Raw genomic sequence first — 24952 nt, 5'->3', positions numbered from 1 at the left:
CTCTCTCCCCTCCCCTCCCCTCCCCTCCCCTCCCCTCCCCTCTTCTGACAGGGTTTCGCCCTGTTGCCCAGGCTGGAGTGCAGAGACATCATCATGGCTCACTGTAGCCTCGACCTCCTGGATTCAAGTGATCCTCCTGCCTCAGTTTCCCATGTAGCTGGGGCCACCGGAGTGTGCCACCATGCCCAGCTAATGTTTTGATTTTTTGGTAGAGACAGGCATCTCACTTTGTTGCCCAGGCTGGTCTCAAACTCCTGTGCTCAGGTGATCTTCCCACCTTGGCCTCCCAAAGTGTTGGGATTACAAGTGAGCCACTGCACCTGGCTTGGGATTACTTCAGTTTATTCTTTTAGGTTTTCTAGGAGAGCAGCTGCTTTGATACCAAACTACTGGTTCTCTCCTGCAGCAGCATTACCCTGATTTCCTTCTTAACGAGGAAGGCAAGGATGGCAAATGTGTGCCACGAGGGTTGCCCTCTGCACTCATGCCCGTGGCGCACATCACAATTAGTCCCAGCGCTCTTTGCTGTTCCTGGGCTATACTGGTTTTGAACTTACCCCTTAGTGCCCTGCTCTTCTCTCTGAAGACACACATTTCACGTCATGGAAGGAGCTCTGTTATGAAGAACGCATTGTGTCAGGAGTCTAGGTTCCCTCGGCAGCCTTTGGCTTATTTAGAGTATCAAGGTGAGTTTCTTCTTCCTTCCACACAGGGGTTTCCATCCTTGGCTCCCAGATGCATGTGGGCCCTGCTGGTTCAGACCCCGTTGTTATGAGTGGTCCTGGACTTGAGTCTTCACTCTGCCAAATGACTCACTATGGGACCTTGAATGAATCACTGAGACCCCCTGCAGAACATGCTGCTGTCTATGGAAGGCAGTGGTGGCTTGGAGACTCCAGATGACATTCTAGACCTGTGTCCTGGGGTGCAGCCACCACTCTGGCTTGCAGGCTGTATCTGTGAGCCTAAGGGGCAGCGCTGAGGACTCATGCCATGGGCTGTGCCCCCTCTGAGTGAAGAGCAGGTGACCTTCTTGGACTGGCTTTGAGCGGGATCTACAGGAACTGTCTGTGGGATCCTGGGGTAGGATCTATAGAACACAAGGGAAGAGTCTGCAGGACCGCAGCATGGGAGCCTGGGCTGGCATGGGAAGGGGCTCTCTGAGCCTTGAGGTGGGGTAGGATCCAGTCCCACACCATGGGGGCTTCCTGTGGGTGCTGCAGAAGGGCCAGGCCACGCCCTCTTGCAGCTGTTGTGGGTAAGGGTTGTCCTGGGCTGGGCACGCAAGCACTAAGTCAGTGCGTCCCAAGGGGATCAAACCTGTAAAAATGTCTCTTAGCTCACTGCATATCACATTGATGTGGGCCATGGCTGGCCACCTCAGTGCCTGCAGGGTGCAGATCTTCCATCTCATATTTGCTGAGTGGGGCATGGTACCAGTTCTGTGCTGAGCACGGATCCACATTATCTCAGTTGATGCTTGCAACAACCCCACGTGGAAGATACTATGACTCTTTATTCCCACTTGGAAGATGAAGAAACTGAGACTCAGAGAGGTGAAGTTATTTGTCTAAGGCTTCCCAGGCAGGACGTGAGCCGGGGGCTATCTGATTAGGTTCTTTTACCGTCAGCCACTAGGCCCATACAGCACCATATGATGGCTTTCCTTGGCAAGTATAAAATGGGATTTCACAAGTGAAATGTACATGGGAGCCTGTCGTCATGGCGTTTAGACTCTGGCACAATCTGGGAAGTTGAGTAGATGCTAAGAGCTGAGGGAGCCGCTGGGGGACTGGGAAGAATCCTGGCTTGGGGTCCTGGCTCGGCTGCTTGCTGACCCTTTGACCCCAAGCAAGTCATTCTCTTTTCTGAGTCTCAGGTTCTTAATCAGTAAAACTGGAACGAGACCAATATAGGTTGATGCAAAAACTAAAAGAAGCGATGCCTATGTACAATCCAGTGTTAACTGTAAAGCATTACAGAAAACGTGATCTCCTCTCCCTCCCCCAACTCCACCTACTCCAACCCCCACCCCTACCCCTGCCAATGCCTGGCGTGTGCTGCCTCATTAAGTGTTAGGTGAGTATAGTAGTGTGATTTAGCCCCCACTGTCTGGTTAATATTGTCTGGTTGAGACCATTTGTCCTAAAGGAATACAGAGAAAGGAAAGAGTGTGTCGGGGTGGGAGGGCAAATACTGATGATGGAAGCTGAGCTGAGTTTTGCAGGGTGGGGTCTTCTGGATGAGGACAGGTGGGGGAGGGGGAGAGACAGGAACCAGGAGGAACAAAGTGGAGGTTGGAGTGGCACCACTGTTCACTGAGTGCTTGCCACAGGCCAGGCCTGGCACCGGCTGCTTAACAGACCTCATGTCATTTAATTCGCTCACACTTCTACTAGCTAGGCACCTCTATTTCCAGATGAGGAAACCATGACTCAGAGAGACCAAGTGAGTTACCCGAGGTCACACAGCTCTTCAATGATGGCACTGGGATTGGAACCCCGGTCTTTCTGACTTAAAAGTACATGCTTTTAATGAGCCTGCCTCCCCAGGTGAACAATATGAAGACTGCAGGCAGAAAGTGCCTTTGTGGAGGATTCCCCTGCAAGGGAATCAGCCTGGGGCTCCCACCTTTTGGTGTCAGGAGGATACCTGAGCACTGGGCATGAGGAGGTGGAGACCAAGTAGGCTAAGCAGGCCCAGGGGACAGTGTGGGAGGAGTTTCCCAGCAGCCCTTTGACTTTGGGAAGGGGCTGTGCAGAGCTGCCCCCGCTGCTCTGCCTTGCTTGGCCCCTCTGCCATGCTCTGCCTGCCTTCAAACTGCGGTGTGCAGGGGCATTGGACTTCGCAGGGGTGCTGTCTACAGATGGTTCAAGGGAGTGAACTTCTGGGTTCTGAAGCACACATCTAGAATTCTATGCTAAGACAGCTGGAGGATGCTGGCGCGTGGCCCTTCCTGTACTTCACGGAAGAGAGGCTTACCTGTCACCCATCTGGAATCCCACTGTGTACAAAACCCCCAAGTGTCAAAGGAAAAATGAGAAATGGTTGGTTATAGAGCAGCCTTCTTCGATGAGGAGCCAGAGTATCTTAGACCTGCAGCTCTTCTGTCTCTTCTTGTCTATAGGAATTTCTATTAAGGGAAATGCTTGAGGCAGGGGGGAATATTTTGAATTCAGAACAACTAAAGTCAGGTAGTTAATCATAGTGATTCTCTTAAGTATAACTAGAATATACTTAACCTCTAAATTTTTCAAGCTATGTGGATAAAACCCAGGATTAACATTTTTCTTGTTTTCTTTCGGTTTCAGCATGCTATTCCATAAGGTAGTTAAACCTGTTTACCAAACCATATCATGAAACATTTATTCCACATATAGTCAATCCTCATCTTATAAAATATTTATTATTTTCTTCTCATGAGCAAAATAAGTGTTTAAACTTATCGTGAGAAATCTGAAGTGTCAGGTTAACAAAGGGATATGTAGCTTTTCAAATGATTTAGGAACACGTGAACACAGAAGTTGGAAGACCACTGTATTACTTCCTTGGCTTGGGTGCTTTTCCCAGTGCCTGTTCATCTGTTCCCTTCTCCCACCCTCTTGCTTCTCTCTTTCTTCTCTCAGAAGGTTTGAGAAGTATTCCTGATTGCCTCCATTGCCATTGCCATAATTGACATGGGACACTTTTTCTATGGGGGAAAAGTGGCGCTGCACTGTGGACTGTCTTGTGCCAAATCTTCAGGAAAGTGGGAAGCCGAAGGGCTCAGTGCAGGCAGCTGGAAATCATCTTTGACCTAGCCAACCTTCCCACACATTTCAAGGGAGTTCTAGGTGACAGTCAGAATTCAAGGAATTGTCAGATAGACTGCCTTGTACAAAGTTGGAGTCCCCAAGAAAAGCTTTAAATTGAGAGACATTTATTGCATTCAGTCAACACTTTTTATTTTCTAATTTTTTATTCTAGCCATCCGAATGGCTGTGAAGTGGTACTTCACTGTGGTTTTGATTTGCATTTCCCTAATGACTGATGCTTTTGAGCATCTTTTCATGTGTTGGCCATTTATATCTTTTCCTTACAGGCGTGTTTTTTCAGATCCTTTGCTTATTTTTAATTGGGTTGCCTTTTTGTTGTTGAATTGTAAGAGTTCATTTTATATTCTGGATTCTAGGCTCTTATAAGATATATGACTTGCACAAATTTTCTCCCATTCTGTAAGTTGTCTTTTCACATTCTTGATAATGTCCTCCTTTTATGATAATATCACAATGCACAAAAATTTATAAATTTGATTAAATCTAATTTATTTTTTCTTTGGTTGCTCATGCTTTTGATGTTATATCTACGCCATTGCCAAATCATGAAGATTTATGCCGATGTTTCCTTCTAATAGTTTTATGGTATTAGCTCCTACATTTAGGTCATTGATTCACTTTGAGTTAAATTTTGTATATGGTGCGAAGTAGGAATTCAACTTTATTCTTTTGCACATTTGTTTCTTTTAAAAGCCTCTGGTGGCTTGTAACTAAATAAGAAAGGGGGACGGAGAGCTGGGAAACTCCGACCTAGAAATATAAAAATGAGTGCTGTGAGGAGCATGAGTCTCAATTCATAGATTTCACAGTATGGACAGCGTGGATGGATGACGTGGGTTTCAAAGTTTCGAAAGTTATATTTGACCTCTGCGGGGAAATCACCTACCATGTGCCAAGTACAGGGAGAAGTGTGAGCCAGTTTATAGATTTTGTAATATGGACAGCTTGGATGGATTACTTGGGTTTCAAACTTCAAGTTATGTTTGATCTCTGCAGGGAAAGCATCAATGTGTCAAGTACAGGGCTTGGTTCTTCATTGCTCCACAAATTTTATTTTTCTTCCTTCAATAGATTACATCTACTGAAGTAAGATTATATCTATTGAAGAAAAAAAGAAAGCCATGGTGCCATGGTATGTGTGTGTGTGTACTTATGGGTACATGATCTCATTTAATTTTCTCAACAGGTTTCCAGAATAGGCAATATTATCTCTATTTATAGATGAATCATTTGTGGCTCAGTGAGGTGGAGTAACATGTGCGAGGTTGCAGAGCTAATAAGTTTCAGAGCCAGAATATGAATACAGATCATTTTGCAAAGGCTGTATGTGTCAATCATTATAATCTAGATTATGATACAGTAATAAATAATTCCTAAGTATCCGTGCTTTAGAACCACAGAAGTTTTTGTCTCATGTTACATGTTCACCCTGGATCATATCATCTTCACTCTGTGTCTCAGCCTGATAGAGCAACCTGTTTCTGGAATATTCTTTGTCTTATGGCTTTGGGAAAAGAGAACATGGCAAACCATGTGCTGGGTCTTACAGGTTCTGCTTGGAAGTGACACATGTCACTTCCCCTCACTTCCATTAGCCAGAAAAAAATCATGGTGGGCCAGGTGCAGTGGCTCATACCTGTAATCCCCGCACTTTGGGAGGCCGAGGCAGGAGGATCACTTGAGGTCAGGAGTTCCAGACCAGCTTGGCCAACATGGTGAAACCCCAACTCTACTAAAAATACAAAAATATTAGCCAGCATGGTGGTGCATGCCTGTAATCCCAGCTACACGGGAGGTAGAGGAATAAGAATCGCTTGAATCTGGGAGGCGGAGATTGCAGTGAGCTGAGATCATGCCACTGCACTCCAGCCTGGGCAACAGAGAGAGACTCCATCTCAAAAAATAAATAAATAAAATAAATCACATGGTGAAGCCTGACATCTGAGAGAGTGGGAAGTATAATTTGTACCCAGGAGAAGCAGCAAAAATGATGAACAATAATAGACTCTGTCACAGGTCTCCTCCCCTCTTGTAACAAATACTTGCTTCCCTTCTCCTCCCGTATATACAACATACTTACCTTTCCCCAAAGTCCGGTCCAGTCATGGTACCAGGCTCCAAGTCCAAGATCTTGTGATCGTCTCTATACTAAGTCAGGATGTGACTCCTCTTCATCCAGAGACTTGTGAACTTTAAAACAATCATATACTTCCCCACCCCACCCCCAAATACATACTCAATATACAATGATAGATAAGGGACAGGATAACTGAAACAAACATTTCCATTTGGAAACAGGAAGATTGGGAGGCACAACAGTCACTGATCCATAACAGTTCTGAAATCAGGCTGGACACATGTTGCAAGGGGCCCCTAGGATGGGGAAGGTTCCTTCATGAGGCCCTGATGCCACCTCCTGCGAGTAGCTCTCCTTTCACTTTCCCTCCGTGGCTTTGAGCTCCAGACTCTGGGAGGTCCTGCCCTTCCTTTTCCCTTATTCTTATTGACCACATCTGAAGAGGGCATCAGAGAATATGCCCTTCATGGGGGCAGCTTTTTCAGCCTGTTTCTTTCCCATACGAGGATGGGGGCCCAAGGGTCATTTTGTGTCATTTTAAGTGTCAAACATTGGCAGCCTCTTATAGGCCATGCTAATGACTTTTTTTGGTCCTATGCTTTTCTACAACATTAATCATCTTCTTATCTGTTTGGTTCAGCTGTGTGTGCCATAGCCACATACAATTATTTTCTAAACATGTCTATCTCTCTCCAGACTTAATTATTGCTACCTTGCACTTATGAAGCTTCTGAGAGAAACATATTCTTAGTTTTCTTTATCTGAACAATTCTTTCCCAACTGAAAGGATTTACCAGGTACCATCTTGGTTGGTCCTTGCTACAAGGTTGAATTTTTTTCTTTAACAGACATCTTGAGTATAATTTACATGCTGTGTAATTCGCTTATCATAAGTGTACATGTGATTTTAGTAAATTTATAATTGTGTAACCATAGCTACAATCCAGTAGAGCATTTCCAGCAACCTCCAAATTTCTGCATGTTTATTTACAGTCAATCCTTGTTTCTGCCCCGAGTCCTAAGCAATTACAAATATTTCTACTTCTTTTTTTTTTTTTTGAAATGAAGTCTCGCTCTGTTGCCCAGGCTGGAGTGCAGTGGCACAATCTCAGCTCATTGCAAGCTCTGCCTCCCGGGTTCATGCCATTTTCCTGCCTCAGCCTCCTGAGTAGCTGGGACAACAGGCGCCCGCCAACACGCTCGGCTAATTTTTGTATTTTTAGTAGAGACGGGGTTTCACCATGTTAGCCAGGATGGTCTCGATCTCCTGACCTCGTGATCCGCCTGCCTCGGCCTCCCAAAGTGCTGGGATTACAGGCGTGAGCCCCCGCACTCAGCCAAATATTTCTACTTCTATAAATTAGCCTTCTGTAGACATTTCATATCAAATGAATCATATAATATGTAGTGTTTGGCAACAGTTATTTCATTTTGCATGATGTTTTTGAGATTCATACATATTGGAGCCTGTGCCTATAGTTTGTTCCTTTTAATTGCTACATAGTTCCGTTGTATAGATATGCCACATTGTGTTTGTCCATTTCAATAGCTAATGGACATTTAAGTTGTTTCAAGATTAGGGCTGTTAGAAAGAAGGCCGCCATAAACATTTGAACATGTCTTTGTATGAACGTGTTTTCATTTCTCTTGGGAAGATCCCTAAGAGTTGAATTGCTGGGTCTCATGACAAATTTAAGTTACTTTTTAGAGAATCTTCCGGTTTTCCATAAAGGCCTTTCTTGACACTACAATGCTGAATTTTCATCAACCTCTGTTACTCGAGGTTCTCAGCCTTCTTTTTTTCTGTAGTTATGAGAATAGGTTAGCTCTTCCAACTCCCTAAGACCCTGAAGTTTTGGACTCTCTATTCTTTGTCATTCTTACAAAAATTGTCATTTTTTTGAGCCTGTTTCTTTCTTGTAGTGCCTTGTCAAACATAGTTAATAACAATCAAGGCACACTATCAACATTCTTACTCCATGTCTTCATTTGAAACCATAGCACATTCAGTTCATCATCTGTCTTCCGAGTGAAGGCAGGCAACACTTTGACTGAATGCTTCGTCACCGTCACCGCATAACACAGAGATGACTTCCTCTCAGCCTCTGGTAACAGTTTCCTTGACACCTGGCCCAAAGACAATGGATTTTTGTTACACAACATACTATTTCTGATAGCAATTTCTGTATTAGTGAGGATACAGAGATTGTGTTCCAGTAATGAATGCCCGTGAATCTCAGAAGATTATGAAAACAACATCACACTTGTAATCCCAGTGTTTTGAGAGGCTGAGGCAGGAGAATTATTCGAGACTGCACAACATAGTGAGACCCTGTCTCTACAAAAAAATTTTAAAAATTAGCCAGGCGTGGTGTCCCATGTCTGGAGTCCTAGCTACTCAGGCAGCTGAGGTGGGAGGATTGCTTGAGCCCAGGCTTCCAAGGTTGCAGTGAGCTATGATCGTGACACTGCACTCCAGACTGGGCTACAGAGCAAGACTCTGTCTCTCTTAAAAAAAAAAAATCCATCCTCCCCCCCGACAATAAAACAGTGTTTTCATTTTTTAATCCGTGCTACATATCCATCCTGATAAGCCACACTGTGCTATACATCATCTTTACTCCAGAACCTAGGGTGATCCCCAGGAACCCAGATGAACCCCATCTAGAACACTGCTTGTCTTCTGGGACAGGGCAAAGAGGACGCAGTGAATCATGTACTAGATCTTAAAGCTTCTGCTCATACTGAATTAGAGCAGGCTGTGTGGCCAATCCTGACACCAATAGGGCAGGGAACTATAATGTTTTCCCAGGGAAGGGCAACAAAAATTATGGACAACAGTATAATTTATCACATTATTCGTTTTCTTCTATATCCTGGGGACCATAAAGAAGAAAGAAGCAGTTGTCTTTTTGTGGTAGTTTTGCTCAGAGCTGCCTAGAGCGAAGACAAGACAGGTGACCTTTCAAAATACCTTGCAGACTTAGGATGTGGATTTTCATGGCGGTTGGCCCAGCCGCAGGGCTCTGATGCACAGAACTAATACCTGCTGTTCCTCTGCCTCCACCAGCCCTGTCTCTTTGGCTCAAGGAGAAATTTTATTGGACGGGTTGTCTTTTCCAAAGTTTACTACCCAACACCCAATGCTCTTTGGGGCATTAGTGAATCCATTTTTCTTGACTTCCACCATAAATTCACCCACTTATGTGTTTTCTTCCCAGCTGTCTTTTGGGGAGACATTGCCTTAGATGAAGATGACTTGAAGCTCTTTCACATTGACAAAGTCAGAGACTGGACCAAGCAAACAGTGGGGGCAACTGGACACAGCACAGGTAGGTACTACATCCTCCCTTCTCCTGCCCTGACGGGAGGGACGAGGGACTCCAGCAGGGGGAGATGTGGACGACAGGTCATCGGTATTTGACCTGCTAGTCCAATGCCCCCCTATTTGTGGAAAATCAGAGGAGTCACTTCTCCTCCTCCACTGGAGCCAGTGGAGCTGGGGCTTCCAAGTTTGCTGATTCTTCTAAGAAAATCTCCATTTGCCTCTTTATCAGAGGGTTCAGGCTGGAGCTTGGTGTTGGTTCTTAGGACTCTGGCCTCAGGATTCAGCACTTTCCAGATTGGAGAGTCAAGTGAAATGGAAACAGATAACCATAATACCTCATAGCAAGTGTGTGAGAAACCACGAGCAGTGGGAAGACAGAGAGTGAGTGGAGAAGCCTGCCTGGTGTCATGTGAATGGGCACTCGTGTGTGGTGTCTTGAAGGGTGAGGAGTCCTCAGTGGGAAAAAGGGCATTTCAGGTGGAATGAGAGCCTTTTGCAAAGGCAGGAAGTATGAGGGGACTCTATTTGAGGAACAGAGGCAAGGTGCAAGTCACTGGAGGGCAGCCCTTTGGGGTGGGCTGTGGCAGGAGATGCATCTGGAGAAGTTAGCTGGGGTGGACGGTGAAGGGCTTGTCTGTCGAGCTCATGAGCTTGGGCTTTGCCCACTGGGCGGTAGGGGTTCTGGTGAATAGGAGCATGACTGGCTCATCTTGAAATCAGGGGTGCCAGGGTGGAGGCCCCTCTACCACTGCTCTTTGCAGCCCACCAGGTGCCGTTGGGGTGCTGGGTTCCTGGCTGGCTGCTTGGGCAGCCTCACTATGCCGATTACAGTGGGGACGGTGCTCGGGGGAGGGTTGTATCAGGCAGTTCCTCTTCCAGGCTGCTCATGTACGTGGTGACATCTAGGAAGATCTCTGGAACCTGGAGGGAAGTAGGTGGGCATGTGCCTGGGGCACCTCCCGCAGTTCATGAGGAACGCGAGCAGCTACAGGGAACTGCCTTCAAAGCTCCCTGCAGGGGTTGGTGGATGAGGGCTGACATTGCCAGGAGGCCACAGGGACCTATCGCCAGTGGCTGGGGGGAAGGTGGAGCAGTTATGTACTTTAGGATTTCTTTTTGGTGTCTTGTTTCATGAGTGTCATTTCTTAGGATTTTTGAGGTCTTGTATAAGGTTTGAAAGTCTATTCACATTGTAAATGGAGTTTTCAATTATTTTTAATACCAATATATCCAGAACTTTACTTAAACGCTAACCAAGGGAAGCATCTTTGCATAATTCTACCACTCCATCTAATCACACTTTTCTCCCCAGTTCTTACCTGGAGGCCTAGAGAAGCTGACCTGACTGTAACCTTGTGTGTGTAGTTAAAATATTTTTAAAACATTTTTGATGGTGTTACTTAAAAATAGTGAACTTCACATATCTCAAACATACAGCATGATTAACTTTTACATATGTACACACCCATGGGACTACCACCCAGACCAAGATAAGGAATATTCCAGACCCCAGAGACTCCACACACCCCTCCCAGTTAACACGCATCCCAAAGTAGCCACTGGTCTGACCTCTATCACCACAGATTCCTTTTACCTGCATGGAGTCGTACAGTCTGTATTACTCTGTGTCTGGATTCTTTTAGGCGGCCTGTGACTGAAATTCACTCATGTTGTTGTGTTGCTCTTTTTCATTGTTGTGCAGTATTCTATTGTGTGAACGGACCCTGGTTTATTTGTTCTTCAGTTGACAGACATGTGGGCAGTTTGTGGTTTGGGTTATGACAAATACAGCTGCTGCTGTCATTCTTAGACATAGTGTTTTGGAGAACACGAGCACTCATTTCCACTGAGCCTGTGCCCAGGAGTGGGGTCGCTGGGTCATAGGGCACACACAGTTCAGCTTTAGTAGGTACTGTTGGAGAGTCCTCCAAAGTGGTTGTACCACTTTAGGCTCTAAGTAGATGCGTACTCATTTAGAAGACAGGAGCGGTGTCTGGGCAGGATCCAGTAAGGCCTTTGAGTCTTGGTCTCCGCGGTTTGGGTCTCACTGAGTTGACGCCTGCCCACCATCAAGAATGCTCAGGGTTGCCTTTCTCAGCTCTCCTGCTGTCCTTGGGGGCCTAAGGTTGGCAGATGGGAGTGAGAGACCCCAAAGAGAGGCGGGGCAGTGGCCAGCCACCATGCCAGCTGCATGCCTAGCTCCTAGAGGGTTGTGTTGAGGGAAGGCTGCCTGAGGATGCTGCAGTGGAGGAAGCCCAGCAGCCCTGCCTTCTCCCTCATGCCACTTGCTCAAGGTGGACATGACCTAAGAACTCGGAGGCCTGTCTTCTCCCTTCTCTCCTGTGAGCTGATAGAGCTGATAGAGCATGGAGCTTACATCCTGCCAGGATTTAGATGCCCCAGAGTCTGGGCCAGGACCTTGTACCCAGAAGGTGCTGGCCAACATCACCAGAGAGGAGGTGGAGGCAGATGAAGACGGCAGACCCTGGAGCCATCTCCCAGGGCCTTAGAGATCCAGAGCCTCAGCAGGGCTTTGCTCCCAGAAGGGTGGTGAGAGCGTTGACCGTGGTCACAGGCTTTGGGGTCAGACTGCCTGGGCTTGCACCCTTAAGCTGGGCCTCAGTTTCCCCATCTGTCAAATGCAAATAGCAATAATAGTTACCTCAGAGTAATGCCGTGAGGATGAAAAGAAAGAATATGTGCAAAGTGCTTAGCACAGTGCCTGGCACATAACAAATGCTTATAAATTTCATCTGCTTCCTCCTCATTATTATTAATATTCGCAGAGAGAAGACTGACCTGGGAGGGTTTACGATTAAAGTGGAGAGTGGGGAGCTGGGCATGTCACCCCTGTGGTCCCAGCTACTTGAGAGGCTGAAGCAGGAGGATCACTTGAGCCTGGGAGGTCGAGGCTGCAGTGAGCAATATCACACCACTGCACTCCAGCCTGGGCGACAGAGTGAAACCTTGTCTCTAAAAAAATTAAAATTAAAATTAAAACAGGTGGAGAATGAGGGAAATTTGCTGGGTACGGAGGGAATGTGGGGGCTTAGGAATGAGGCCTTTGAAATACATAATACTTGGTGTTTCCTCCTTCCCAAGCTTGAAACACACTTTTCTAGTGTGTTTTTATGGCAAAGTGATTTTTATCCTGATCATTTTTCTCTGAGGGCCAATAGTACTTTGCATCTACCTAGAATAGTAGGAATAGTTATTTTATCGTCAGAATGGGAATATTTTTTATTGTTTTTGTTGATTAAACTAGTGCTGCTTGTTGTTTAAAAAAAAAAAAGTCCAATAGCTCATAATTGTATAAAGTGGAAAGTGAAAATCCCCTGTTATCTGAGTCCCAAAGATCCCTGGCATTACCAGTTTGCTGGATTCTTTCCAGACTTAATGTGCTCGGGCTGTGTGTGTGCATGTGTGTGTATGTGTGTGTATGTGTGTCTGTGTGTAACATAAAAGGGATTAGGGATTTTACTCAATGTGCTTTGGCGTTGTGTGTGTTTTTTACTTAACACTTTATCACGGACATCTTGTTATGCAGCACGTTGTGGTCTCTCTTATTTTAACGGCAGTAGTGGTCCAATGTGCAACTCTGCCGTGATTTACCTAACTAAGCCCTTATAGATAAATGTGAAGGTTGTTTCCCATTTTTTTTCTGTATTTTTTTTCCTCTTAGAAGAAACGTTTCTATGAATAACTTTCTGCATATATTTTTAAACATTTGTTTTAATTTAAAAAATCTTTAAAAAGGAATCACACCTTTACCCTCTTTTTCTACGTCCAAATGTGTGGGAAGATGTATTTTTAGATGCAAGTTACTCTCATTTCCAAGCTTTGGTAAGTGCCTCTGTGTATTAGTCTATTTTCACCCTGCTGATAAAGCTGTACCCGACACTGGGCAATTTACAAAAGAGAGAGGGTTAACTGGACTCACCGTTCCACGTGGCTGGGGAGTCCTCATAACATGGCGGAAGGCAAGGAGGAACAAGTCACATCTTGTGTGGATGGGGGCAGGCAAGGAGAGCTTATGTAGGGAAACTCCCATTTTTAAAACCGTCAGATCTCGTGAGACCCATTTACCATTGCAAGAACAGCATGGGAAAGACCCACCCTATAATTCAATCATCTCCCTTTGGGTCCCTCCCATAACACTTGGAATTACAGGAGCTACAAGGTGAGATTTGGGTGGGGACACAGAGCCAAACTATCATTCTGTTTCTTTTGTTGGAGGGTAGGGAGAGGGCTCAAAGGGAGAGGTCTGAGGTCCCTGGAGGGGGACATGGGGGGAAGGGTCCAGAACCCTGCAGTGCAGCCCCAGAGGCCTCCTTTGCCTGTTTATTCTGTGATCTTGGAACTGCTTTTTCGGCTGCAGAAGGAAACCATGTCAGTTGCCCTAGAGGTGACCTAGTCAGCCTTATTTGCTAGATGTGCCCAAATTTAGTCAGTAGCAGAATCAGGACTAGAATCCAAGTTTCTCAACTCCAAGGTTGCTGTGTCTTCTACTTTACCAACCTGCCCGTCATATTGCCAGCTAGAGGAGCTGAGAACAAGAGTGCAGGTGGTCATTCCTTTGCTGTCACTTGGAAAGCAGGCTGCAGTCTTTCTGTGCCAATGGTGAGCCAAGACCTTATGCCTGGATTGGCTTAAGAGCGCACTTCGGGTACTGCAGTGTCCACAAAAAGTCACTGACAGCTTTAGGATTCACAGCAGGGAGCATGTCTTCTGTTCATTTGGGGCCATGAGCTGTGTCAATTTCATGCCAATTTGTCTCCCTGCCTCTAGTCTTTCTTACTCCATTCAGCTTCTAGCTTATCTTCCTGGCAACCTTGTGACCACTGTAGTGGGTCCTCCCAAAACCCATGTCTACCTGGAACCTCAGAATGTAATCTTATTTGCAAATAGAATCTTTGCAGATCTAATTAGTTAAGGATCTTGAGGTGAGATCATCCTGGATTTAGGGTGGATCCTAAATCCGCTGACTGATGTGCTTATAGGAAAAGAAGAGGACACAGAGAGAAGGCCATGTGAAGACAGAGGCAGAGATTGAGGTGATGTAGCCACAAGCCAAGAACACCAGGGTTATCAGGAGCCACCACAAGCTAAGCAGAAACAAAGTTGGATTCTCCCTTCAAGTATTCCAGGAGAATGCTGCCAACACCTGGACTTCAGGCTTCTAGCCTCCAGGATTGTGAGAGAATAGAGTTCTGTTGTAAGCCACCCAGCTGTAATTTGTATGGCAGTCCTAGGAAACTAATACAGCTGTGCTCTTTATAACCTTCAATAACTCCCCCTTGCTTATTAGAAACATTCCTTGGTCGGACTCTTAAGACCCTTCACGCTATGTCCACAATCTATCTATCCAACCTCTCTTCCCACTCCTGGTCCTCCAGCCAAATGCAATGATGTGTGCCTGTGCAGGCCCCCAATTTCCTTCCTGACGGCCTCTGTTCTAGCTGTCCCCTCTGCTCAAAGTCCCCATTCTACACGTAAGGAAATGAAGGCCCCCAGAAAGGCTGGATGACCCATTCAAGCCTCTTTATCCATCTCTACCCAGCTGCATTCGTGACGCCTCTTTACTCTGCACGCCTCCCAGCTTGGGGAGATCGCCTGGGTAGATGGTGCTGTTAAAATTGGACTCATTTTGTGCTTGGGATGGAGAGAACTGCTCTTTCTCCCCCGTTCTCCGATGGGCCCATTCCCTTGCCATGGGGCTGCTGGAGGATATGGCAGTTGCATTTTGTATGTGTGTGGGGGCAAGGCGGCAAGAATGGATTCTTCAGGGAGAGAAAGTCCTTCTGTGTGCATTTTATTTGCAGTGAGAAGAATGGGAGTCCTGGGCAGGCATTGGCAAGCTGTTCTATGAATGGGGCCCTTGAATTAACATTGCAGAGTTTCCTAAAGCTGCTAATCGGATTAGCTGTGTAGTGAAGGAAGTACTTAGCGGGAGACACACACAGACACGCACACAGGCGCGCACAAACTTTCCGACCCTCTTGCACCCTCTTCGATGGGACGGTGGCCGAACCTGACAGCCCCATTCCTGGGTTCTTAGACACCTCTCCTGTTAGCCACGTGAGATGTGGAGGAGAAGCCTGTGTGACTGATGCTGTCAACTTTGTTTGTTTGTTTGTTCCCTTAAGAGTCCAGGAAGTCTGTGTTGGGCAAGTCCATCTTTGCAAATGTACCTGAAGAGGAAATCTGGATCTGATTTCTTGACGTTTGTAATGAGGACTTTGAAAGGGGAAATGGTTTTAATTACTTATTGGCTCGGATGGAAGTTGATGTTTCCCGCCTCATCTATTCTGAGCCACTGGGCCATGTCCATCTCTATTTAAGAAATCAACCTTGCTCTAAATCCTCACTTCCTAAACACCTGCCATCTGTGTAGGATGTCTGCATAACCCCAACGGTTTGGGCATCGGGTTCAAGATAATACATTAGCAGGAGAGACTCTGAGACATGTCCCCTCTCTGGGCCCTGTCTCTGAATCATAGGGACGCTTTCTTTTTTTCATTTTATTTTATTTTTTGAGACAGAGTCTCTCTCTGTTGCCCAGGCTGGAATGCAGTGGCATGATCTCAGGTTCAAGTGATTCTCCTGCCTCAGCCTCTCGAGTAGCTGGGATTACAGGCGCCCACCACCATGCCCAGCTAATTTTTGTATTTTTAGTAGAGATGGAGTTTCACCATGTTAGCCAGGTTGGTCTTGAACTCCTGATCTCAAGTGATTCACCCGCCTCAGCCTCCCAAAGTGCTGGGATTATAAGCGTGAGCCACCACGCCCAGCCTTGGATTCTTTCTTTATCCACAGACCCTTTGGTTCCTAGAGTTCCTTTCCGTATGCTGTCCATGACTTTGAGTGGCACACATTACTCTCACCTGGTCTCAGTGTTCCTATCTGATCAGGGGGGCTGATGGAACCACATTCTGACTTCCTTCAAGCCAGTTTGAGCTCTGGATTTGAGTGCTGGTGTTTCAGGCTAAAGAAAAAAGGGGAACCAAAGGCTATCAGGCATTACAGGGCTAAAGGTAGGTATTGAACACCAATGCATGCCCAAGAGAAACCCAATGTCCAGAATCAGAGAACTTGGATTTCGGGTTTCTGGGCTCTGCTTTCCAAGGTTTGAGACTCTAAAAATAGATCCAACATGTTTCTGTTCCCAAAATATTTTTAACTTTGAATTTTTTTTTTTTTTTTTTTGAGACAGGGTTTTGCTCTGTCACTCTGTCTTGGGTGCAGTGGTGCACTGAAGCCTCAACCTCCTGGGTTCCAACCATCCTCTCACCTCAGCCTCCTGAGTAGCTGGAACCACAGGCACATGCCACCGTGCCTGGCTGATTTTTGTATTTTTTGTGGAGACAAGGTGTCATGTTGTTTCCCAGGCTGGTCTTGAACTCCTGGGCTCAAGCAATCCTCCTGCCTCAGCCTCCCAAAGTATTGGGATTATAAGTGTGAACCACTGCACTCGGCCCAACTTTGAGGCTCTTGAGATAACTTATAGATGGGGCTGTAATTTTTCAGCCTCTACCCCTGTGGAAACATTCCCTAAGCTTTGTAGACATGGCTTCATCATTTCACTAGTTTTCTTTGTTGGGGTAGGAGTGCTACTGACTGCCGAGTGTCCAAATGAGAATGGATCAGTGGGGTGCTCCCTGTGATATCCTACAGAAGGGACGATGTCTCGATTTTGTGAATGAATGTCAGGCTGAACTCTTGCTGGGCCAGTTCATTGGATTCAAGTCTGTCTTCTCTCACATCATGCATTGCCAAGTGCTATCTCTGAGAAATCTCAGGGCCTCTGCTGCCAGGGCCACAGGTTTGGAAATCTGGAGAGTCACAGGGGCCCATCAGGGAGCTCTCTTATACATCCCTATCTTTCCACTGTCTCCTCAAAACCTAGGTGAGAAGTGGGTCCGGAGAAGAAGGTCCTGGTGGCTTCTTTTCTCTAAGTATGTTGTGCTTGACATTTTGAGATTCACAGACTCCTTTGAGAATCTGATGAACATTATGAACCTTCTCATAGGTAGACACACACACACACACACAGACACACACACACAATTGTGCTTGCAATTTTCAGATTGAGATCCATGGATCTCAAGTTACGAAATTCTGACCCCAGTCCTGTCTTTAGTGTGCCTCCCCACTGTTGGAGCTGTGCCCATGGGCCTCAGGACCTTGGAGGGCTGCCGTGCGGTAAGACATGGCTGTCGGAGCCCAGCAGGCCTGAGTTTGCGCCCCTGGCTCTGTACTGATTAGCTGTGGGACTTAGAGCAAATCATTCCTTATTTGTAAGATGGAATAATAATACCTGCGTCACAGCGGGGATTAAATAAGTGTGATAGGTAAAGCACTTATTCCAGGGTCTGACACCAAAAATAATAACGGTAATACCCACAGGGTTGGCCCTTTGCTGGCTCTCTTGTCTTCTCTTCTCTCTGCGACCCCCAACTTCTGTCTGCCAAACCCCATGCTCCCTGAATGCCCAAGACTCTTGGAGTTCTTCATTTTGGCGCTCTTCCGGAACCTGCAGGGGATTCTGGAGCTGGGCCTGCATCAGTATACTCTATCACATGCTTGGATTTGGATTCCAGCCAGCACAAGGGAAATCTCTGAATCAATCTCCAACATAAAGACTTCGCAAGTGGCCGGGCACGGTGGCTCACGCCTGTAATCCTAGCACTTTGGGAGGCCAAGGCGGGTGGATTGCTTGAGGTCAGGCGTTCCAGACCAGCCTGACCAACATAGTGAAACCCCATCTCTACTGAAAATACATGAAAAATTAGCCAGATGTGGTGGCACACACCTGTAATCCCAGCTACTTGGGAAGCTGAGGCAGGAGAATCACTAGAACACAGGAGGCAGAGGCTGCAGCGAGCCGAGATCGCACCACTGCACTCCAACCTGGGCAACAGAGCAAGATTTCATCTCAAAAAAAAAAAAAAAAAAAAGACTTCCTGAGTTGTCCTGAGCCACACTCTGGGGTCATCACAAAGTTGGCCTGAGAAGGATCTGAGAATGGATTCAGTGCTGATTCCTTTAGTAGTAACAATAAAAGAATGAGAACAACTACCATTTGTTGTGTCAATTATAGGCTAAATGCTTTATAGACATTTTATTTAATCTTCACACAACAGTTCTATGTGATAGGTACTATTAGTACGTGTAGGTGTGGAAATGAATTTTCAGAGAGGTAAGTAAGCTGTTGGTGAGCACACAGCTAATCATTGGCAGAGCCAAGATTAGGACTTTAGTCTTTGAAGTGTCAGAGGTCCTGCTTTTAGCTCCTACACTCCATTGCTTCTAGAAACAGCCACTGGCATCACTTCTGACCCTGTTTCCTTGAGCTGCTGAAGACTTAGGCTCTCCATCACTCCCCTTGAGAGGTGCTGGGGGTGCACAAGATGTCTTCTGCAGGCTTAGGGAGGCTAAACCTCATCCTGCCTGCTATTATTTATTCAGCATCTGCCCGACCCATCAACCAGACTGTCAACAGCAGTGACAGTCTGGCCCTTCTTCTTTTGTTCCAGCATCAGGCTGGGTACATCAGTGGTGCCAGACAAACACGTGTGAACTGTGGATGGGGCCAGGAGGCTCAAGACTGCCTGATGGCCTCGCCTGCTCTCCTGCTCCCCCATGAGGCTGTCAGGGGGTAGGATGGATTGTTTGAATGTGTGATGCCTCCCACCCCCTGCTGGGGATGGGTACCAGCAGCAAGAGAAATTCTCAGGCTCAGGAATGGAGCTGGGCAGGCCCACATCACCTTGCAGGGAGTGTCTGGAAAGGACACCCTTTAGCCACGTGGTCATTAGCTTCTCTTTACAGGACCCTTTGTACAGATTCTCAGATGGAAAATGTGGTCCTTATGTCTGCAAGCCAGGGAGAGCTTGCTAGGGTCCCCAAGCACTTTCAGCCTGCCTCTCTCAGACCTTCGGGAGTGTCCAGCTCATCGTCACCCTGCCCCGCCCACAAGACTTCTTGGCTCCCACAGGTCAGAACTTGATCTTCACATGACGCCCTCCTAGCCTGTCATTCCCCACACTCTTCCCTGGGATTGACCCCACAGCTCTGCTGCCTCTCTGATGCCAATTTCATGATTATGATTGCTTTCTCTCTGTCTCTCCTTCCTTCATGTAAAATATGCTAATTGAGGACCTCTTTTGTGCTCAGCACCAAGGATACAGCAGCAACCGCTTTTTCTCCCACCATTAAGGAGATTGTGTTTTTAATATGGGAGTGATGATTGTCGTGCTCTGGGGGCACTGGAGGGTGGGATCCAGGATGAAAGCCCCACTGGGGTGGGGGAGCCACTGCCCTCCCAAGGCAGGCAGAACCCACACCTACAAGAAAGGCCCCAGGTGAGCTGTCACTCAGGCAGGAGGCTGGTGGTGGGGGTCCAGCCTGGGTGCACAGGGCCCCACCAGAGGCAGAGCAGAGGCACAGGCACAGGGAGGCTGGGGTGTGTGGGCCAGAGACCCAGGCAAATCCCATCAGAGAGGCTGTAAGCAGGCTTCTTCTTCCATGCTGGGAGCTCAGAAGAACAAGGCAAGAGCCACTGGTTCTTGTAGGAAATAAGGATTAGGGAGGAAAGCAGAGAGCTGGCCTGAGAGAATAAGATGGCAGCAAGAGTTAGAAATAACACAGAAATCCACAAGTCAAAATCGGAGCCCAGGTCAGAGTCAGACTGGAGGGAAGGGTGGTGTGCTGCTGAGACTCTCGTGTGTTGAGTCCAAACCCCTGAAATCCCTCTGACAGAGGACAGGGCTGGCCCCAGAGCCAGGGCTGGGCTCAGCCTGCAGAGAGCAATCAGCAGGTGCTAGCTGGAAAGGAGGGGGATGTCAGCACAGGAATCAGGCGCAGCCTGGCAGTTATTCCACCCATAAAGTTTTGAATTTAGTAAGATGATTTGAGATTATAAGGAGGCATCTGATAACGTGCACATCTGCTCTTGGGGAAGGAAAAAGAATGCAGCATAAGGAGTTGATCATCTCATCCTCCAGGGCCTCATTCAGGGGCTGACTTATACCTTGGATTGAAGCCAGAGTTCACTGAGAACTTGAAGTGTTTGGAAAAGCAAATTCACCTTTAAGTTAATTTTTATTATGAGCGCGTTTGTCAGGATTTGGAGAAGCTGGGCTGGGAGTCCACCTGGGGCCACGGTGGGGTGCAGGGCTAGGTGGGGCAGGGGTGGTGCCTCCTCTTGAGTGTCCATCCGGGGAGTGGGCATCCTCATGGGCCATGAATCTGAGAGCCTGAATCAAAACTTGGAGACGAGCTTAAGAAATTTGGGACAAACAAGAGTTTAGTACCTGACGTTCTAACCAAGGCTCTTTTAGTTGTGAGATACAGAATCCCACTCAAGATAGCTCAAATAGAAGAGCGTCTTTTAAGAGTATATTCTCAGCTGGGTGCAGTGGCTCATGCCTGTAATCCCAGCACTTTGGGAGGCTGAGGCGGGTGGATCACGAGGTCAGGAGATTGAGACCATCCTGGCTAACACGGTGAAACCCCGTCTCTACTAAAAAATACAAAAAATTAGCCGGGCGTGATGGCGGGTGCCTGTAATCCCAGCTACTCGGGAGGCTGAGGCAGGAGAATGGTGTAATCCGGGAGGCGGAGCTTGCAGTGAGCTGAGATGGCGCCACTGCACTCCAGCCTGGGTGACAGAGCGAGGCTCCATCTCCCAAAAAAAAAAAAAAAGTATATTCTCATGGCCCTCTAAAAACAGAGTAGAATTGGCCTCTTGGGGACTGGACTAGGAATTGGAGAGAAAGGAGCAAGGCTGATCTCTCTTCTTAGGGGCCACGAAGTACCTCTCATTTTTGTTTTGTCTCCTCTTCTTGCACCTGTCCCCCATGGCCAGCCTGCTGGAGCCCCATCATGATTCCTCGGCTGCAGTGTCCCCTACTGAATGCCTCCGGCAGCTACCTGTGTAAGGCACTGTGGGAGTTCTGAGAATGGAAGAGATCTCTAAGGGAGGGGGTTATAAAATGAGCCAAGCAGAAGGCTGACAAGGAGTGCTGGGGAGGGAGGATGTGGAAATGAAGTAATAATGAGAACAGATGGTAGCTCCACATCTGTGGCCCAAGAGAATGAATGAATGAGGGAGAAGCTTCTGGTTTGGGGAGATGATGGGCGAGCGAACTGACCCCCAGGGGTAGCCCAGCTTCCTTTTGAGTTCACCTGGTTTTAAGGACCAAGCCTGGGAGTACCACCCCTACATGGCCATTTATAATGCCGTTGTCATGGGAAAATACTTTGAGTTCTCACCAGCCATCTTAATACATGGAACTTGGGGACACAGTCTCATGAGTGCTGGGGATCACGTGTATCATATGTATCGGTTGAGGATTCAGTCTTTGGCTTCTCAGCTTTGATCAACAGAAAGACTGTGTCTCAGCCTCTCAAGCATCCCTCTTTTGGTTTTTCTTAATCTGATTCCACTCTTCCTTTTTTTAGCTGTGTATATATTTTTGTTTGTATTTATTGAATGGAATTCTGTGTTTCTTGTTCTTAAATAGTAGTTGATATCTAAAGCAGAACGAAATGAAATAAACCCTACTAAAGGCTTTTTAGTTATGTAGCCTCCAATACATTTTTCCAGTATAGTGTCATATATAGAAAAAATGTTTCCACCATGACTTATAAGAACATTGTGGTGAATTCTTTTTGACAAAATAAAGGATCTTTTATGGCCAGGCATGGTGGCTCACAGCTGTAATCACTTTGGGAGGCTGAGGCAGAAGGATCACTTGAGTCCAGGAGTTTGAGACCAGTCTGGGGAGCATAGCAAGACTCTGTCTCGACAAAAAGTAAAAGTAAAAGTCAATAGCCAGGTGTGGTGGCATATACCTGTAATTCCAGCTACTTGGGAGGCTGAGGTGGGAGGATTGCTTGAGCCCAGGATTTCCAGGCTATGGTGAGCTATGATTGTGCTTGAACCCGGGATTTCCAGGCTGCGGTGAGCCACTGCTCTGCAGCCTGGGTGACAGAGCAAGACAGAGCAAGACCCTGTTTCTTAAAAAGGAAAAAAAAAAAAAAAACTCCCCCAAATCCCTAAATTTTTAAACTTAGCATCTTAGTTTTTGTAAAGCTATATATATTTGCTCTTGTATTTCCTAGCCTCTTTTTAGATGGGTCTACTTTGTTACAGCTGGAAACTGACCTTTCTTGCAAATGCATTTGCTACTCAAACATGTTCTTACTGGCCATGACGATGAACTAATTTTTTATAAAACCAGTGCCACCATTCTTAGAGTTACCTATGACATGACAGACCTTGAAGATGTTACTTCACCTTGGGGGACCTCGGTTTCCTCATCTATAAAATGGAGTGCTGGACTCTAAGCTTCCCGAGGTCCAAGAATGAGTCCTTGGGTTCTTTTGCCAAATTCCCTGAGTGTAATGGGGACTGAATACATGGTGTCTGCTGCATGCATTACTGATTAGATAACCACAGTGTCTTGGTTCTCCTTCCTTTGATGCCTCGTGGAACTTCAGAATAGTCTGCTGAGATCATATCTAACCAGAAGCCTTGCAGAGACCCACTAGTGGGCTCCCAGAGGTGTTGGCAGTGATGTGGCTGTGAGCTTCCTTTATCCCTTCTTAGAAAACAACAGACAACAGTGGGCTGGAGAGAGGAGGTGCAGAAAGACCAGGCTGCCTGCATAAGGGGTGTGAAACTGAGCACCCGACAAGTGGGTCCGGCCATGAGGGCTGAGGACACAGCCTGAGGAGCCTCAGTGGGACCCTGCTGATGTGAGTCTGGGATGAGGCTCCCCTTCCTGGTACCCAGTGCATGATGGCCCAGACAAAGCTGCATTTCTGCTGGAGCTGTTTATACCAAGGTCTGTAGGTCATTATTTCTGTGGTTTCCAAGGAGATCCAGAGAGAGAAGGTGATGGTGGTGAAGTTGCCATTGGAATCTTCTTCTGTGTTCTGGTCATCCTATTTCTCTTCGGTCCTCTTTAAGGAGCCTTGTTTGCCCACAAACACTGAGGAAAGGCCCAGCTGGCCTTGGCTCTGAGCTGGTGGACTTGGTCCCACCCACCTCTAGCTCCCGCCGCTCCTTGCTTTCTGCTTCCCAGGTTCTCTGTCTCCTCTTTCATCCCTGGACCTTGGCTGCCATTTCCCAAGGACTCCCCCTCTCCTCTGACATTGGCATCACCTATAGGCATGACTTTCCCATTCACCTTCAAGTGAGACGTCCTGCGTGGTCAGCTTGACAGCCAAATCTTGTCTGCAGATGTGTTTTGTTTGTTTTGTAGTGCTTGCATCTTTCTAATTTACTGCCAACATTTAAAAATCAGATTTCTCATAAAAATCCAGAACTCTGGCTTCTCCTGAAAAGCGGGAACATTTGGCCACACTGGTCCAGTAATCCCACATGGCAACAATCAACAGAGTTGCATAACAACGGCTTGCACTCTGTGGTGAGCCGAAGTCCCCACCACTCCCTATTCATCTTCACACCCAACCCCTTTCACTCCCATGCTCCCTGCTGCCTCTCCCCCTGCCAGCTCTAGGTATTTGAGTGTGTATACTGGGCCAGTGGGTAAGAGGCACCACCTTGGGTCCTAATTCAGGTCCCATGACATTGGTCAAGGCCGCTTTTCCCTTCTTCATTAAAGGAGGAGGATCCTAGAGCTTCAGCTATTGCCAGGTAGTCTGGAAGAAGATCCTTCTTCTGGAGCTTCTTTTCTTCCTTTTCTTGAGGGTTCAGTCTCTGTAACCTGTTGTAATACAGATGCTCATGTCCTGGGCACTGGATGGCACTGGGGTAGGATGGGACACAGAAAAGACAAACAGAACACACTCAGTGTTTTGCATGGGATGGTTTATGGCCCTGCACGTGTGCTAGCATCAGACAGATTCTTCCTGCCCCAGTCAATTAGTGAGGGGGGACCACGTTAGTAGGTATTAACTTCTCTAAAACAAAGGGACCATTGCATTTTACTGACAAATGCCATCCCCCAAGAAAGCACTGGTTACCTTAACCTCAATTTACCGACATTCTCTCTTAAAGTTAAGGTCACTGCTCTGCAGTTCTTCTTGAACAGAGCCGACATCTGTCCCACAAAGGTCAAGGACAGGGGATGGAGTTCCTTGCTACTCTTTCTGCCTCTCTCCTCCAGTTCCCCGAGACAGGGCTGGAGTTGGTCTCTTCCTTTCTTTGACCTCCTGAGTTCCTTGCTACTCTTCCTATGACCTAATGAGTCTGGCTTGCCTTCTGAGACGTCTGTAAATCTTCATTGGATCTATTACATTTATGCAAAGACCATGTGATAAAATCCTAAGACTTTTTTGTAAGGACAAATCAGGTAGTGAGAAAGACTTAATCACTGAGTGTAGGCAACCCTTTCTGCTTTTCAGAGCTCAGATTTAAATTCAGTGTTCAGTCCTCAAACTGTATTAACTTTATTTTGGGGTATATCTATTTGCATTTCTGTTTACATTTAAGAATTTTTTATTTCTATTTGAAAACATGTATCATGGATATGTCTTCTCTTAAAAGGAATTGCAAGCCTGTTTGAAAGCAGGTGATGTAGACACTATTGATACAGAAACAGTATCATGTTAAGCACTGTGCAAGTCCCTTGGTGGAATACACCATTTCTGCCTCCAGGGAGCTTACAGTTGTTGGATTAATTGCCATCTGACCACTCTGCTTCCTGCCCCGGGCTTGCCTGTGCTAAGTGAGCAATCCATCCCTGCCTGCACTGCTGC

The 24952-nt window shown here is 46.8% G+C and overlaps 1 protein-coding gene across 1 annotated transcript in view; it reads left to right on the top strand.

Annotated features, from left to right (window-relative positions):
- The window catches only part of TLL2 (tolloid like 2), a 148716-nt gene that overhangs the window by 24296 nt on the left and 99468 nt on the right, over nucleotides 1-24952 (top strand). The window contains exon 2 of the mRNA XM_025396938.1: nucleotides 9114-9224. Coding sequence (XP_025252723.1) covers nucleotides 9114-9224 — 111 coding nt within the window. The remainder of the gene's footprint in view (nucleotides 1-9113; nucleotides 9225-24952) is intronic.

The sequence above is a fragment of the Theropithecus gelada genome, chromosome 9 (genome assembly GCF_003255815.1).
Source record: "Theropithecus gelada isolate Dixy chromosome 9, Tgel_1.0, whole genome shotgun sequence".
Taxonomy (NCBI): Eukaryota; Metazoa; Chordata; class Mammalia; order Primates; family Cercopithecidae; genus Theropithecus; species Theropithecus gelada.
This window is presented reverse-complemented; position numbering and strand designations above follow the sequence as displayed.